Source organism: Durio zibethinus, chromosome 11 (genome assembly GCF_047325235.1).
Source record: "Durio zibethinus cultivar Kanyao isolate XHJ-2024 chromosome 11, ASM4732523v1, whole genome shotgun sequence".
Classification (NCBI taxonomy): Eukaryota; Viridiplantae; Streptophyta; class Magnoliopsida; order Malvales; family Malvaceae; genus Durio; species Durio zibethinus.
Window position 1 is genome coordinate 8,066,142 of NC_143172.1, and position 17,236 is coordinate 8,083,377.

A 17,236-nucleotide genomic window follows, 5' to 3' on the forward strand; every position below is an offset into this window, starting at 1 on the left:
CGTTTCAGGAAAAAAGAAATGAGATGTCGGAGGACATTAATAATATATAATAAAAAAAACCCCACACTTTTTCTTGTCTCCATCGACGATTAAAAAACAAAACTGTACATTATTCCTTTATGACAACCAGAGAGCTAACCTTCAAACAAGAAGGGTAAAAACTATAAACAAAGATGATACATACCAAAGACATAATATTTATATCCCCAAACCTACAGCAGCCCCATGGAAGATGTTTATTGATTTTGCTCACTTTACCTTACTAAATCTTCCTCAATCATTAAATCTCTACTAAAACATTACAGGTCGTTTGCTGCGGACGAAGCATATCCCTGGGCGGTTATGAAACTTAATTCCTGCAGTGGTCATCAATATGACAACTTCCTTTGGAAACTCTTTCTCTATTCTGTATCAGATTGATCTTCCTTTTCAGCACATTGTCACCGAAAATAACAATCAAGATTACTTATGTCATGACTGTTGTTTGCTGCCTTTGGGAAAGGTCTTGATATCTCCTGACGAGATTTTGGTTCCCACCATCAACACTTGCGTCCTCATCCTCATCTTCCTTAGTCAGGTATTTGTCAACTTGTGCAGCTGCTTGCCTTCCCTCTGAGATTGCCCACACGACTAATGACTGACCTCGTCGACAATCTCCAGCTGCAAAGACTCCTTCCACATTAGTTGCAAAGCGGCCATACTCTGCCTTAAAATTTGAGCGGTTGTCTTGCTCCACGCCTAACTTGTCTGCCACTGTCTGTTAAAATTAAAGAGCACAATAACTCGTAAGCAATGGCCAAACCCCGCAACATAAGTGTCTCTTAAGTGAACTCGAAGAACTGTGTATTCGGTCGTAACAAAAATAAAATCTTCAATTAGTTGCTCTGTGTATTTTATCTTAAGTTTTCGACTATTTTTGTTTCTTATTTAATCATATTGAGATTTATGTTAGACAATTTGTAAGAATTCAGTTGCCCAATTTGGGATTCTTTCATTTTTATTGGGCTATCATTTTGTTGAAGTTTGTACTTAAAACTTTTCATTAATAAAACTTCTTATGCCTTTCAACAAAAAAAAAAAAAAAAAAAAACATATACACCATACAAGTGATTGGACTGCCTAAATCAAAAGCAAACAAACAAAATCATAAACTAGCTTTCAGGTATCACAGGGAAGGTATTAAAAGCTGATTGCCACAAAAGAACTACAAAGGGGGAGTGATTGCAATACTCACCGACTCAGGCCCAAGGAACCCCATGGCTAGCAGTACTAGGTCAGCCTCAATTATTTCCTCAGAGCCTTCAACTTCCTTGAGTTGAAACTTCCCACTGGCATCCCTTTCCCATCGCACCCGTACCACCTCAAGTCCTTTCACAACTCCATTCTCATCTCCAATGAACCTCTTAGTCAAAACCTCATAAGATCTTGGGTCTTTACCAAATTTCGCTGCAGCTTCTTGGTGCCCATAGTCTACACGGAATATGCGAGGCCACTACAATTCCCAAAAAAAAAAAGTGCAAACAGCGCATAAGATTTCTAGAGCATTAAATTTTCCAATTAAACACTCAGATATTCCATCTACTGAATCTTAATGCATTTTGGTTGTCTAAAAGAAAAGCAAAAGAAAAATAAATTGAAAATTAAAATAAATAACTTTTATCAAGATTAATAGTCCAATAAGAGCCTATATTCTATTTCCTTTCACTTCACATAATGGAAGCTACAGCATGAAATTGTCAGGGAACAAAGAATAAAACTGTCAAACCTGTGGCCAGGGATTGGCAGGAGCTCTACTTTGCGGTGGCTGAGGAAGTAACTCGAGATTTACAATGCTACTACATCCATGGCGGATAGATGTCCCTATGCAATCTGTACCAGTGTCACCTCCACCAATGACCACTACTTTCTTGCCCTCAGCAGATATATAGTTACCATCTTGGAGATCACTATCAAGCAAGCTTTTAGTATTTGCATGAAGGAATTCCATTGCAAAATGAACACCCGATAATTTCCGTCCTGGAACAAGAAGGTCCCTGCACCAAGCAGATAAATGCATTCAATTATTCAACCATGTTATAATGAATATTAAGTATTGATTATCTAAATATTGCTAGTATTTTCCTTTATGGCTAAGCCACCATCATCATAAAGAATTAAACATTATTAGCAAAAATACTGAAACATTTCCAAAGATTATCAATAATCAAAACTTTCTCCCCTCTAAGATTTACCTGGGTTTTGTGGCTCCAACTGCCAAAACAATGGCATCATTATCCTCTCGTAGCCGGTCGAGGGAGTAGGAAGGGTCAATACCAACATTTGCATTGACCACAAATTTAACTCCTTCATCAGCCATAAGGTTAACCCGCCGCTGAACCACATCCACCTTGTCAGCCTTCATGTTAGGGACTCCATACATCATAAGCCCTCCAATTCTATCAGCACGCTCGTACACAGTAACTGAGTGACCCATTCTATTTAGTTGATCAGCAGCAGCCAAACCAGCTGGTCCACTTCCAACAATAGCAATGCTTTTGCTGTGGTCATAAACATATATCAAGTTATACTCTTTGGTGAATGCTTAAACTTTTCAAATAAATCAATCTTGCAAAGAAACAGAGGAATCTCAATTGAATCATGCAACGAGCCCTAACCAGGGAACTAATTTTTAAATGTGACGACCATTGATGAAACTAAAATGAAGTAGTTTAAAATGAACAACTTGGAAAATAACATAGCCCTCTGGTTAGATATCACGGGAATAACAAGCCATACCCTGTTCTCTTGAGAGGAGGCCGTGGCACCATCCACCCTTCCTCAAATGCCCTGTCTATGATAGCACATTCAATGCTTTTGATGGACACAGGATTCTCAATAATACCCAGAACGCAAGACCCTTCGCATGGTGCAGGGCACACTCGGCCAGTGAACTCTGGAAAGTTATTTGTCTCTAGAAGACGATCCAGTGCTTCACGCCACCTATTTTGATACACTAGCTCATTGAATTCAGGTATTTTGTTTCCAAGAGGACATCCAGAGTTCTCCTGCATTTATGAATATAAAAGAGATCATAGATTTAAACTGTGTTTTGTGTAATTGACATCCAAAAAGGAACAAGGAGTAAAAACAGTAACCAATACCTGATGGCAGAAAGGAGTACCACAGTCCATGCAGCGAGCCGTCTGCGTCTTCAAAAGTGGGCCAGGTTTTGATTCCTCCATGACCTCCTTCCAGTCATTCATCCGAACATTAGGATCCCTATATTGAACACCTTCACGCTCATAAACAACAAAACCACGATGTTTCACAGCATCCGAAACCTGAGTAGGCCTCTTGGCTGGTTCAGCCTCTACCTTCTACAAATTCCATAAGTCAAATTAGATCTTAAACAAATAGTGCATGACAACAATAAGAAGTACAATGAAGTTAGCGACTAAACATCAGAAAGAAGTGGGGACCATTGCACAAAGGTCTGATGTAAGTTTAAGAAATTGAAGATTTGTGGAGATGAGTTATATACAAAAGTTCAATTACAGAAATCCAAAGAAAAGAGGAAGAAGACAGTTTACCTCAGCAACACAAATTTTAAAGAAAAATCCAGTGACAGATATTTTAATTGGAAAAGGTGGAAAGAGAAGTTTAATCAAGAGGCAAATGCATAGAACCTTGTAAAGAAATATAAGACCTTAATAATAACAAATACTACATACCTGACTTGATTTCTCATTCACAGATGCAGCTGCCAACTGTTTGAGCTCTTCAAAAGCATCTTTTTCCATCAACTCCGCCTCATCTTGCTGCTCGGCCTCTTTTGCAGCACATTCAAATGCCTCCTTAGAGGCTTCCTCCTCTTTCATCTTTCCTAGCACACGCTTGTAATCCCTGGGGAAGACTTTAATGAATTTGGGTAGAAGATTCTCAAAGTCAGCAAGTACTTCTCTGGCTAACTGGCTTTTTGTATGACGCTGATGTTGCTGAATCATCATTTTAAGAGTCAAAACATCTTCTTCTTCTTCAACTTTATCAAGGTCTACCAACTCAGGATTGCATCGAGATTGAAATTTCCCATCCACATCAAAGATATAAGCAATACCACCACTCATACCCGCAGCAAAATTCCTCCCAGTTTTTCCTAGCACAACAACAGTCCCACCTGTCATGTACTCACAACCATGATCACCAACACCTTCTACAACTGCTTTGGCACCCGAATTACGAACACAAAATCTTTCTGCTGCCATACCATTGAAATATGCTTCCCCTGCAGTAGCTCCATAGAGAGCCACATTACCAATTACTATGTTATCCTTAGGATCAAACCAGCTTCCTTTTGGAGGATAAACTACAATTTTGCCACCTGATAATCCTTTGCCCACATAGTCATTGCTATCACCTTCAAGCTCCAGCATTATTCCTGGGCACAGGAAAGCTCCCAGGCTCTGCCCTGCGCTTCCAGATAGTTTGATATGAATTGTACCAGCAGGAAGCCCTGCCAGGTGGTAGCGCCTAGTTACTTCATGGCTAAGCATTGTTCCAACTGCACGGTTCACATTGCATATGGGTGTTTCAATGTATACTGGAAGACCTTTCTCTAGAGCAGCTTTAGATAGCTTAATAAGTTTTTGGTCTAAAGCCATGTCCAAGCCATGATCCTGTTTTTGGACACAATATTGAGCAGCTTCAGGGCGAATGTCAGCAGCAGGTCTGAGAAGCAAGGAGAGGTCAATATTCTGAAGCTTGTCATTATTACGAAGGACTTCCTTATCAACTTCAAGAACATCTGAACGACCAACCATTTCATTGAGTGTTCGGAAACCAAGCTGAGACATTATCTCCCTGACCTCCTCAGCTAGCATAAAGAAAAAGTTAATAACATGTTCAGGTTCTCCAGCAAATTTTTCCCTAAGCACAGGATCTTGAGTAGCAATGCCCACAGGGCACGTGTTCTTGTGGCATTTTCGCATCATGATGCAACCCAGAGTTATGAGAGGGGCAGTGCTGAAGCCAAACTCTTCTGCACCAAGAAGTGCAGCAATGGCCACATCTCTTCCTGTTTTAAGTTGGCCATCAGTCTGGAGAACTGTGCGGCCACGGAGATCATTGGCAACCAGAGTTTGATGGGTCTCAGCCAAACCAAGTTCCCATGGGAGCCCAGCATTTTTTATGCCAGTCCATCGTGAGGCCCCAGTACCGCCATCATGACCAGATATTAGAACATGGTCAGCATGCCCCTTGACAACCCCACTAGCAATTACTCCTACTCCAGCTTCAGATACTAGCTTCACACTGATCCGAGCTGACGGATTGGAATTCTGGAAAACCAAAGAATTGAGTGTCAGAGGGACTAATCATAGAACATTGACATCATAGAATATTGCATATTAAGAAGCAAGAACAATAAGCCAACTCTGAAAAGGAAAGGAGGAAAAAGAAAAGACCATTGGAAGAGCACATATATTCATGATGCATGCAGAAACAAGTAAAAGAGCAGAACATGCCAACAGCCAAGGGTCATGTTGTCGAGTTATACACTCTTGGCTCCAATGAGCAAGATTCAATCCCCAACAGCCTTAAATATCAAAAAGAAAGAGCAGCACATGCTCCTACCTTAAGATCATGAATTAGTTGAGCAAGGTCTTCAATGGAATATATATCATGATGGGGAGGTGGACTAATAAGTCCCACGCCAGCTGTAGAGTTTCTAGTGACTGCAATATCTCCTATTACCTTGTGACCTGGAAGTTCACCTCCTTCACCGGGCTTGGCACCCTGTGTAACAAACAAAGTTTAAGCTAAAAAATATCAATATACAGAGAAAAAATTACTTCAGTTCATATTTTAACCTCACCAAATGCCAAATGTAAGTATCAGTTAAAGATGTAAAATCACTCAGAGGTGCTTTGCAAACACAGCATCATCTGCCATGAACATAAATCCATAAACAAGAGAAACCTCTATTCCAATTGGAATAGAGGCACTCAATACAAATAGACAAGCAATGGCAGAAACCACAAAAAGAAAAAAGGTAAATATATGATAAACAATATGATAGACTAATACCTGAGCCATCTTTATTTGTAGTTCATCAGCATTTGTAAGGTAATAACTTGAAACTCCAAATCTCCCACTAGCAACCTGCTTGATAGCACTTCTCTTTGGATTCATTGAACCATTGGGAAGAGGTTCCATACGAGATGGCTGCTCGCCTCCCTCACCTTTCAGCAAAATTTGAATTAAGAACATCATAATTGGCTTTTCCAACAATGAAATAAAGAAAAGCGACATCATACTGTAAAGCAACAATAAAAGGACATGATTACAGAGAAGCCCCCAAAACTACATGCAAAGGAACTCCCAATAAAGGGAATTAAAAGAATAAATAAGAAAGATAAAGAACAATTATGTGCACTTCAAGAAGGAATATTTCAAAATCGTCCGGAAATGAACTGAAAATTTTCCAACAATAGGTTCATAGCCATTTTTAGGATCAATGTTAGACATAGGGATTTAAAATGACCACATTTATATTAAATACTTTTCTAAGAACATACCTGTGTTTGATTTCCCCCCAATAGCATTCATAGCAATAGCTAGGGTTGTGTGTGCCTCCAATGATATTGACCCATAACTCATGGCCCCAGTACAAAACCGTTTCACAATTTCACTGGCAGGTTCCACCTCATCCAATGGAATTTTCACCTCTGCCTCTTTGAACTTCAACATCCCACGCAAATTACAGATTTTGTTCAATTCATGAATACGTTTGGCATATTCCTTATAAGCAGCAACACTATTACCCCGAGAAGCTTCTTGCAGCTTTGCTATTGCAAGAGGATCATTCAGGTGAACTTCACCACCTTTCCTCCAGTGATAATCCCCAGGATTGGGCAGTGCTACAGCTTCTGCACTTCCTGGAGCGAGAGCCCGAGAAGGGAATGCTAACTCATGCAAATGAAGGGCATCACGAGCTAGCATCTCAAATGTTGCTCCTTCAACTCTGCTTGGAGTTCCTGTAAAGCACTTCTCAATCACTTCTGAAGAAAGGCCCAGCGCTTCAAAGATCTGAGCACCCTTGTAGGAGGCCAAAGTAGATATTCCCATTTTGGCAAGAACCTTCATCATTCCATAGCTGCTAGCCTTGAAATATGTCTTGACCAGCTCATCCTTTGAGTGGAACTCACCACTAGATTTTGGAGGAATCTTCCCATCTACCTGCAATCTCCAAATGGCCTCTATGGCCAAGTATGGGCATATAGCATCTGCACCAAATCCAACCAGTGTGCAGAAATGGTGTACTTCACGTGGTTCTGCAGATTCAACTATTAATCCCACTTGTGTACGCTCAAGTTTATTAACAAGATGGTGATGAACAGCACCAACCGCCAAAAGGGAGCTCACAGCAACACGCTTCGACGAGAAGGCTACACATATAAAGGAGGAGGAAATCAGTACCTTAAAGCATATTCAAGAAAAATAAAACACAGGAGGTGCCATAGAGGGGTACTAGCATGCCACATAAATTTCAATCAAGACAAAACTCAAGTTTTATTTATAAAGTGTTGAGAACAATGCAGTACCTCTGTCAGAAAGCACCAATAATGTGTAACCTTCCTTAATTGCATCTCGTGCTTCAGCACAAATCCTGTTCAAGGTTTCCTCTAATCCCTTCCTCCCACGGTCCTTTGAGTAAGTTATGTCAAGAACTTTACTACGCCAACCTCTGTAATTCATCTTTTTAATTGCTTCTGTCTCTTCAATTGATAAAAGAGGCCCCTTCAGTGAAAGACGATGGCATTGCTCTTCTGTTGTTTCCGTTAGATCTCCTTCTGGACCAATCATGCATTCCATGGATGTCACTATCTTCTCTCGAATAGGGTCAATAGGGGGATTGGTTACTTGAGCAAACATTTGCTTGAAATATTCAAAAGTCAGCTTCTCTTGGTTGGACATAACAGCCAGAGGAGTATCATTTCCCATTGAACCAAGGGCCTCTGTACCATCTTTAGCCATGGGAAGAAGCAGCATCTCCAAAGCCTCAACAGTGTAGCTGCATGAAGATGATAAGTCAAATATTACGGAATGTTCTATTAAGGCATTGCAATTGAGTTAGTAACAGAGCAGGACAGACAGTTACATACCCAAAAGCCTTCAATGGAGCCAATAAACCATGAATTCCCATGTTCTCCATGTTGTCATCATCATAGGAAGCCTTCAAGTCAACAGAAATTTAAACATCAATGAGATTTTATCACAATGAAAACTCTACTAGGGGAAGATGCAAGAAACAATTATAATAAGAAAATGAATCACTTACAGGCATAGTTCCAGCTATTGCTGGAGTGACCCTCTCTGATTCCTGAACTGAATCAACTATGTCATTGAGTTCAATTTTTTGCCTCTCAAGCCATTCACCATAAGGCCTAGCAAGTGAATATTGTTGCTTCAAGGCTTCATCATCAACAACAATATGCTTCTCAAAATCTACCAGAAGCATCATCCCAGGGTTTAGTCTTCCTTTTCTGAGCACATCTTCAGGTGGAATATCCACAACACCAACTTCACTGGCCATGATGACTCGTCCACTATGTGTTACATAAAACCGACCAGGACGGAGTCCATTGCGATCCAATGTAGCTCCGAGGTAGTGACCATCGGTAACTGCAAATAAATTTTTCATCAATTAAAGACACCTAAACATCATGTTAGATCCAATTGAAAAGTAAATGTAATTACATGATATGAGAGCAGGTCCATCCCATGGCTCCATTAGAGCTGAGAAATACTCATACAAGGCCTTCCGATGAGGATCCATATTTTTATCATTTTGCCAGGCTTCTGGGATCATCATCATAACTGCTTCTGGTAGACTTCTACCAGCTCTAACCAGAAGCTCAAGGACACCATCAAAAGCCCCTGCAAGCCAAAGAAAAGAACAAAAAAAAAATCATATCCTAGTCTGTCAAATGGACACTGAGTATCATCTGTTTGGTATCCAAAACTTTGAAATAGGAAGAGGAAAAAAAATGCAAGCATGAGGCAAGAATACCTGAATCAGATGAACTGGCATCCACAATGGGCAGAAGCTTTTTCATCTCATTCTTCGATAGACCAAGCTCCTTGCACTTTAATAATCCCTCGCGTGCCTTCATCCTGATAATATACGAGAAATTCAGCCAACACCCTTCAATTATTAAAGATACAAACAGAAAGGAGAACATATTATATACCATTTCACCAAATCAGCCAATAAAATCATTTGTTTTATTCTTTAGGTTTTGCACACACAAAATGCTTAACTAACAGCGGAAAATTAGCAAAACGAATTTCATTTTAGCACCGAAGTTGTGAATCATCAAGAAAAAACTAAAAAAACTAACTTCTTTCACAAGTAGAGAACCCTTCTCAACACTAACAGAGCAAGTAAAACTTTTCTGGAATTAACAAAAAAACAATTGTCACATCCCGGAATTGTATGGCATTATATACCTGTTAAACAAGACAACAGCTTTTAACCACAGACAGTCAAAACTCAAACCAGCCACATGCCTTTTTGTATTATTTATCAGTTGCTACCACAAAGAGGAGCAAGTATGGCATGCGACCAACAAAAAATCAAATAGAGGGATGTCCAACTTGGACAAGTATAAAACTAAGCTAGAAATAAAATTATTAAGTTTCTTCAGTTATGGTGAAGAAGAGGATCTTCTCTAAGTCTATAACAGTTATAAATTTTAAATATATACTCTCAACTATACCGGGAAAAAGGGGAAAATAGAAAAAATGTAAACAAAGACAATTAATCCAAAATTTGCAAGCTTCTCTTATTCATACCAGTTTACATTGCCTCTTAGTGTATTAATTTCCCCATTATGGCCCAAGACACGCATTGGTTGGGAACGATCCCAGCTAGGAAATGTATTTGTTGAAAATCGAGAGTGTATCTGCATCAAAAAAAGGATCACAATTATCATTGACAAGTTCCTGTACTGTGCTAGGAATGTAGGACCTGGTTTGAAAATGCACACACACAAAACTCTGTTTAGGGCATTTCAACAATGGTATACTGCAGGCCGAGACATAAATTACACAAGCCTAAGCTACCTTGACCACACACAAATTTCCTTTCCACCAGTAAATAGAAGTTTCATCCTCAGACAACCGATCAAAGAGAGCATTGCAGCAAGTTTCTGCATACATGATTTACTTGCAATGAGGTTTCTTACCAACTCACCCAAGGCATCCAATCCAGCATCCAAATTCACATAGTTATCAAGAGAGTGCAAGAACTTAAGAGATCATTCAAACTTCAATGCCTCAGAAGTCATCCCTCAACCTTGCATCTCCTCAGTTACTTGTGGTTCCATGCTGTTTGTTGAAGTATTGAGTTAGTGGAGAAAGAAAGAAAGTGAACAGAGAAAATATTTACCAGGGCCATGTAGCTTGTAAACCTTTCATTGCCAAGATCTGCATAATAGTAATTTTGCAGTTGATCAGGTTTTAACTGCCCCTTATAAACAACAGTCCTGCAGAAGCCAGATAAAGGTGAAAATATTCGTCACATGCAAAAGCGTTGGGGAAATTTTCTTGTTATAACAAAACCCAGTATTCCAAAGCACAAACCTCGAGGAAAGAGAACATATATAAAAGTCCCTAACACCACCATGTTGGAGATTTAACGCAGCCCGAATAGCAACCATTGAAACCCTCCTTAATATGTACATCTGTAAAACAGTTACTGTGTTAGCAATCCAGTCTGACAAATAGAACCAACTTGTAAGGCACCTTACTCTTATTACTTAATTTCCCAGGAAAAACTCCATTTTAAGATTCTTGTACTCTAACCCAAAAATAATCTTGCTTTATACTTTATAGCAAATTGATGATAGTGTGTACTTGTAACATGTAAAAACAAAGAAAGAAAAACCTACCTGTTGTTCAAAATCAGCTTTTGATCTAGGTGTGGGTGTAAGAAACACTTGCTCTATAACAGGCTCAGTCTGCAAAGCCGCATTGCCCAATCCTAAGTTATCTGTTGGTACAGATCGCCACCCAAGCACTCTATGCCCAAGAGATTCAGCAACCTGCAAGATCAACCAAATTTTCATGAACAATGTTGTCAAAAGATCTCTACTGATATTAAATTGTATAAGCATGAATTGCTGATAGATGATGATCATTATGGTTGCTGGATACGATTGTGGCTGAAAAATATGATAAATCGCCGAAATTTGCTTTCAATGTACTGTGAAAGGATACTCAATAGTCTGTTGTATTGAAGCATTTTTAAATTATATATATTAAAAAAAGACAAGGGGCAAGACAATGTTGTCAAAAAAAAGTAAATAGGAGGAAAAAATTATTATTATTTAAGATACAGACAACAATACTAGGACTGCTAATCAAATTCGATACTTGCTAGATAAGCGTAATACTAAAATTTAGTTAGTTGATAAGATTAATTAATAATATATCAAAGAACAACAGTTTGTTTTTTTTTTCTTGCCAATAAAGAACAACTACTTCAGTATAGAAATTTACCTTAGTGAAAACACTTTTGCTTTCTTCCCTTCGGCTCTCAGATGTGGGCAAGAAGAACATGCCCACCGCGTATTGCCCTGGTGGTGGCAACTCAAACCCAACATCCTTTGCAACCTGATCAAAGATAGGCAAAAATGTTCAAAAAGCCAGCATTTGTTCCCTTAAATACACCGTAATCATTTAAAAAAAAAAAAATTCTGGGCGTCAAGGGACACATTCCATTTATTATTCCTTCACATACTCGCGCATATAAAGTGGTTAAAACTTGAATGAAATCTGAAATGGAAAATATTCCATTAAAGAAATTTATTATTCCAGAATTAAATTCCAAACAAGTTCTTTTCGGAAAAAAAAAAAAAAAAAAAAAAACTACTTCAAAAAGAACACAAAAAGGTAAAATAGTAGCTAACAAAAACAAACCTCCTTATAGAAATCATGAGGAAGCGCCACAAGAATCCCAGCTCCATCACCAGTATTTGTCTCACATCCACAAGCTCCTCTATGGGACATCCGTATCAACATCTCCAAAGCATCCGTTACCTAACAAATTCCATCAAAATCAAAACAAGACTCAAGCATCACCAGATACGTACATATATACGTATACAAAGGAAAAATACATTAAACTATACACGTCTCCTAAAACGTACAGTTTTGCGGCTGCTGTCACCGGATAGCTCAGCGACAAACCCGACCCCACACGAGTCCTTATCAAAAGACGGATCATAAAGACCGAGTGGCTTCCCAGGCACCCCGGACAATGCGGACCGCACCACGACCCGGAGTTTTGGGACCTGGCCCGGCCCGTCAGACTGCCATAAGTATAACCTCTCCGATCCAGACCCCCGCAATCGGGTCCCTAAAAATTTCTTCTCCAAAGCCCCCGAGGACTTTCTTGAAACGGAACACCGCGCGATTCTAGTTTTACTGCGATTTGAGGTGGTGACATTCAGTAGAGGAGTAAGGGAGGATTTTTTGAGAGCAGGGAGAGGGCAAGAGCTGTTTCTAAGTTGAAGAGGAGAGCTAGATGTCGTCGCCGACGACATTATTCAAAAACGGTTGTTCTAATCCGAATTTTTTTCTTTGGATTATAATTCACTTAATTAAAGAACTTTTGAGAAGAGATTGTTTTTGGATAAGAGTAGAATATTTCGGAGTGAAAGTCTCCTTTTCAGATTCAGATCTGTCGACTGGATCTAGAGAGATCTAAAAAATCGGACCAACTTCAACAGAAAATTCGAGGGACTTTTCTGATTGATTCTCGGGAAGAAATGAAGTCCTGAAATTTATATGGTTTGAGCTTCAAAATCCAGTTCAACGAAACGAAAATCCTTCAAATAGATAGCAATTTTTTATATATAATTATGAAAAATCTCCTCATCACGGGCGAATTCTCCAAGATCAAGCTTCGAAGCACACGATGAAAGTACCTTACTCACCGTATAACCGCGAAAATTCAACCAGAAATGCGCGAGAATAAAAAGAAGGAAAAAACCAGTGAACCGAAAGGGGAGAAAGTAAAGAAGAGAAGAAGCTGACTCGAGCAGAACAACCTTAGCGACTGCTGTTTAGGCGTTTCTTGAAGAGAACAGCACTGGATTTATATAGAAACAAAGACGAAAGTTTTCCCTTCTTTTTTTTTTTTTTTTTGACTGATTGTGGGGACCACAGGTGGGAAGCTATAAAATTTACCCAGTAACACTCTGAACCTGACAGGATTTTGCCAGAGACGTGACAGCTCAGGGTTTCAGAAACCGCCACGTGTAGGTTTAACCCTATGCGGCACGCGACAGCCGCATGGTGGGTCCCATGACGAGGTGATAAACATCTGGGCGTGGCTGCTTATCTTGTTGACGAGCTTTTGGCAAGGGGACAGGTTCGGCTCCGAGCCTCCGCGGTTTGGCAAACAGTAAAAAAAAAACTATAATAAATGCAAATTTTTTATTTTAATCTGAACACAAACAAAATATTAATCTAGGGGTTAAATTTTAAAATAGTTCGTTTCACTCCTTATTGTCGATTGTTTTAAAAGGCAATTCAAAATAGGATAAGAAAAAATAAAAATTTGGGTTGAGGAAATATCTAAAAATTCACATTCTTAAAGTTTTACCTTTTTTTAAAATTAAGTTTACTTTATCTTTTTTTAGCTTATTTTGGTAAAAAAAAAAAGGAAAAGGATAAGAAAGGAAAAAATTAATAAAATGATACAAAATAACATATTATGTTATGCAAATGAAACTCAATCATTACATTAGAATTTTTTTCTTTACATTTTTTTTATTTCTTTTTTATCAAATGGAGTGAATAAAGTTTCACTATTTTTTCTAACAAAAAAACATAAGTTTTTATGTAACATGTATTTGAGAATAAATAATACATTTATTCAAATAATTAATTAATTTTATTTCTCTTTGTTAATTATATTCTTAATACAAAAATAAAAAGCAAAAAATATATAATTGATGGTTTTTAAATATATTATTTTAATTTAAAAACATATAAAAAATTAAAAAATTTATTTCATATACTATTATGAAACTTTTGGACTCCAAAGTTAGTTGAGTGACATTATATATCATATATATCTATATATGTATTATATTATAAGATACATAGACATTTTTGTCACATGAATACTTATATAAATGATTCTTTTGAATGATACATAAGATAGTTTTTAAAAAGATAACATAGTTTCTTTTAATTACAAATTAGATAATTTTAAATTTATTTAAATATCAAAATCATTCAAACTATAATTAAAAACCAAATCAATCTAGAGATATATTTTTTAAAATTAAAATTCTGAAATATAGATTTTATCTTCTTAATAAATAATTTTAGTTGTTTATTAAAGAACCTTATTTAAGAAATTACTTAATTATTAAAATCTATCAAAAAATTTTAAAAATTACAAAGATTACATTTATCCAAATCTTTCAACATTCTTTTTTTTTACCTTAATTTGAATAAATAAAAATTATCTTTTCAAAAATTTACATAAGATATTAAAAATTCAAATAATTTTACATAAGACATCAAAAGTTCGAATAATTTTTCATATTAAATCTTTAAATAATAAGATAATTAAAAAACTAATATTTATATCAATTCTAGTTATCAAACGTATATTTTAAAATATATACAAAAATCATGATTGCCACTAAAGAATTTATCTACAAATTTAACATTATAAATTTAATATATTATATTATTTTTTCAATTTATAACTTTTTTCAAAGTATATTCTATTAATATTGTAATTTATTTTTTTTCTTATAACTTTTTTTTCAAAATATATTTTATTGCTATTACAATTTTGTTCTTATGAAAAATATTTTTTTAATTTATTTGTTATTTTTTCATATATATTCTAATATTTTTCATATTTTGTATAACAATTCATTCTCGATTACAAAAGTAAAAATATGTTAATTTTTTTATTATTTAATTCATCGTTCAATAATATATATATATATATGTTTTATTTTTTAAAAAAAAAGCATAATTTACTTTTATTTGATTTTGCAAATATGTAAATATCATTATAGACAAATATGATCTAAAGGGAAATATAATTTTCTTCTTGCTATTTTCAAAAAGTTTATTTTTTAATAATAAGTCAGTATATATGAATTTTATAAATGTTATAAATTTTAAAGATTTAAGTACAAATTTGAAAAGAAACTAATTTACATATATATACTCCAATTAAATAAGTAAAATTATTCCTTGCATCACATAGGTAATAATCTAGTATAGGTATAATTTAAAATTTAAAAAACCTAATAAAAAATTAAACATGTGTCAATCTATTAATCTCACTTGTGAAATTAAAAATTTACAGTGACAATATATCAAATATTAATTCAAAATTTAAACATCATCATTATATTAATAAGTTTTAAATTTTATATTAAAACCTTAATTTATGCTATAAAAAAAAAACAACTATTAATGTTTAGTTTGAGAAAAGTATGATAATTACGTCTATTTTTTTATATAAATGAGATTGTAATTTAAGAATAAGAGAAAATATTGCAGATATTTAGATTTGAATATCAAACTTGTTGAATGTCACTTTTTAAAAGTCACTATATAATCAACTAAGTTAAACTCTTGATTCAAACTACCTTTATTTTATGTTTAATACAAGGATAATTTTAAAGTCCATCTTGCATCATAATGGATGTTAAATGTGTTTGTTGAATTTCAATGCAAATATAATAACCAACGAGATAAAAATTTGTGATTAAATTCAATTAAATTCATTCTTACTTTTGTAATTGTATCTAATTTGTATGTCAATCACAATTTTTGCATCAAAATTTTTATTATATTATCAAAATGTTGAATTGGGGTTAAATTTGACAATTACAAGTTTTTGTAATCTATAACTAGTAATAAAAGTTATCCCCCTCTCAATTCTCCAATTTCCTATAAACCTCAATTATGTTTTTAAAAAAATTTAAGGATTAATTTGGGTCATACACCTTAGCTTTGTTTTCTCTGCCTTTGTTCCTTTTTTTTCTTTTTTCTCTTTGTCTTATTCCATTGTGTACTGTTTTTCCTCTTCAAACCCGACCATCAACAACGTCAATATATAGACCATCTTCATTAGGGTCAAAAGTAAGGCTTTTAGGGTCCAATGTTAAGTGGAACTGGATGATTGTAGTATCGTAAAGATGAGTGTTGGAGCCTAGAATCATAGGTAAAGCCAAAATGTTGAAAGATATAATGATGGATAACAATGCTACTAAAGTTGTACTTAACATTAGTTTCAATTCAATGTTCGTGACTTTTTCTTATATCTTGGATTTGCAGCCTTCGCTTTTTAGCTACAGTTTTGTTTTTTAATTGATAACTAAAGTTAATAATTAATCTTTTATGATGTTGTCATTGTTATTTGTGCGCATGTTTATGTTTATTTTATTATTTTTATTTTTCATGTATTATTAATTATTGGGTTTTAATTATTTATGTATAGGTTTATTGAAGAGGAAGAAAGATTTAGTGAAAATAAAACCCAATGCAGAAATTAAAAGAGATAAAAGGTTTGTCCTTTCTTGGAAAGTTTTTCTTTAGGTTTTTTTTTTTTTTAAATTTCAATTAAAGTCTTTTCTTCTTTGGATTTTTGTTGGTTGTCGTAACTTCACCAGAGCTATGTTGTTGTCAGTTTCAACTCAAAACTAAGAGAAAAAAAATAGAAAAAATAGTAAAGAAAATTTTTTTTGTTAGTATAATTGCATGTTGGTTGGTTTTCTTGGGAATACAATTTTTTTTACCTTTTTCTCACAATTTTTTGTCTTAATTTTATTTGCATGCATGTGTTCTTTTGTATTGTAGATATTTATATTTTAAGTTTTATGGTAACACATGTTAATCTCTTTCTTTTTTTTTTTAGATTTAAAAAAATACTTACAGATTTTAATTTAGTATGAATGTAATAATATGATTTTTTTTCATTGATAATTTTTCAGGCCATTTAAAAGTTTAAAGTTAAACCAGTGAGAAAGTGCGTTTGGAATAACCCTAATACAACTTTTAAAATATTACAATTTGAGTTATTGTTCAATATTTCTTTTCAGAAGTCAAGACTTAATCAAAAAATATGTTAGATGTAACCAGTTAGATGGTGATCATTTATTAGGTAGCTATCTGTAAATAGTTACTTTTAACTTACCTTTTTCATTCATTG

The 17,236-nt window shown here is 35.3% G+C and overlaps 1 protein-coding gene across 4 annotated transcripts; it reads right to left on the minus strand.

Annotated features, from left to right (window-relative positions):
• Positions 1 to 26: 26 nt before the first annotated feature.
• GLT1 (NADH-dependent glutamate synthase 1) lies at positions 27 to 13,112 on the minus strand. Of its 4 annotated transcripts, XM_022880206.2 has the most exons (22): positions 12,189 to 13,112; positions 11,959 to 12,078; positions 11,539 to 11,652; positions 10,929 to 11,081; positions 10,621 to 10,721; positions 10,427 to 10,523; positions 9,832 to 9,941; positions 9,047 to 9,150; positions 8,734 to 8,913; positions 8,315 to 8,658; positions 8,139 to 8,209; positions 7,578 to 8,047; positions 6,552 to 7,421; positions 6,061 to 6,215; positions 5,608 to 5,769; positions 3,711 to 5,312; positions 3,141 to 3,356; positions 2,776 to 3,044; positions 2,232 to 2,537; positions 1,766 to 2,033; positions 1,235 to 1,492; positions 27 to 757 (listed from the first exon to the last, which is right to left on the minus strand). In XM_022880206.2, the coding sequence occupies exons 1-22, from the start codon at positions 12,582 to 12,584 to the stop codon at positions 467 to 469; spliced, it is 6,657 nt and encodes a 2,218-aa protein (XP_022735941.2). In that variant the 5' UTR covers positions 12,585 to 13,112; the 3' UTR covers positions 27 to 466. The 4 variants fall into 4 exon arrangements, with proteins under 4 accessions (XP_022735941.2, XP_089624064.1, XP_022735942.2 ...); XM_089767938.1 differs by lacking the exon at positions 9,832 to 9,941; XM_022880207.2 differs by lacking the exons at positions 10,427 to 10,523; positions 10,621 to 10,721; positions 10,929 to 11,081; ... (1 more) ...; positions 11,959 to 12,078; positions 12,189 to 13,112 and adding an exon at positions 10,224 to 10,365.
• Between the last annotated feature and the right edge of the window lie 4,124 nt (positions 13,113 to 17,236).

Bases quoted from the DNA above. Each gene is read 5' to 3' on its own strand.
- GLT1 (XM_022880206.2), bottom strand. From the start codon at position 12,584: ATGTCGTCGGCGACGACATCTAGCTCTCCTCTTCAACTTAGAAACAGC. The intron at 10,722-10,928 runs GTAGGTTTTTCT...ACTGTTTTACAG, and splicing joins AAGCTGATTTTGAACAACAG to ATGTACATATTAAGGAGGGT. The intron at 6,216-6,551 runs GTATGTTCTTAG...TTTTGCTGAAAG, and splicing joins TGGGGGGAAATCAAACACAG to GTGAGGGAGGCGAGCAGCCA.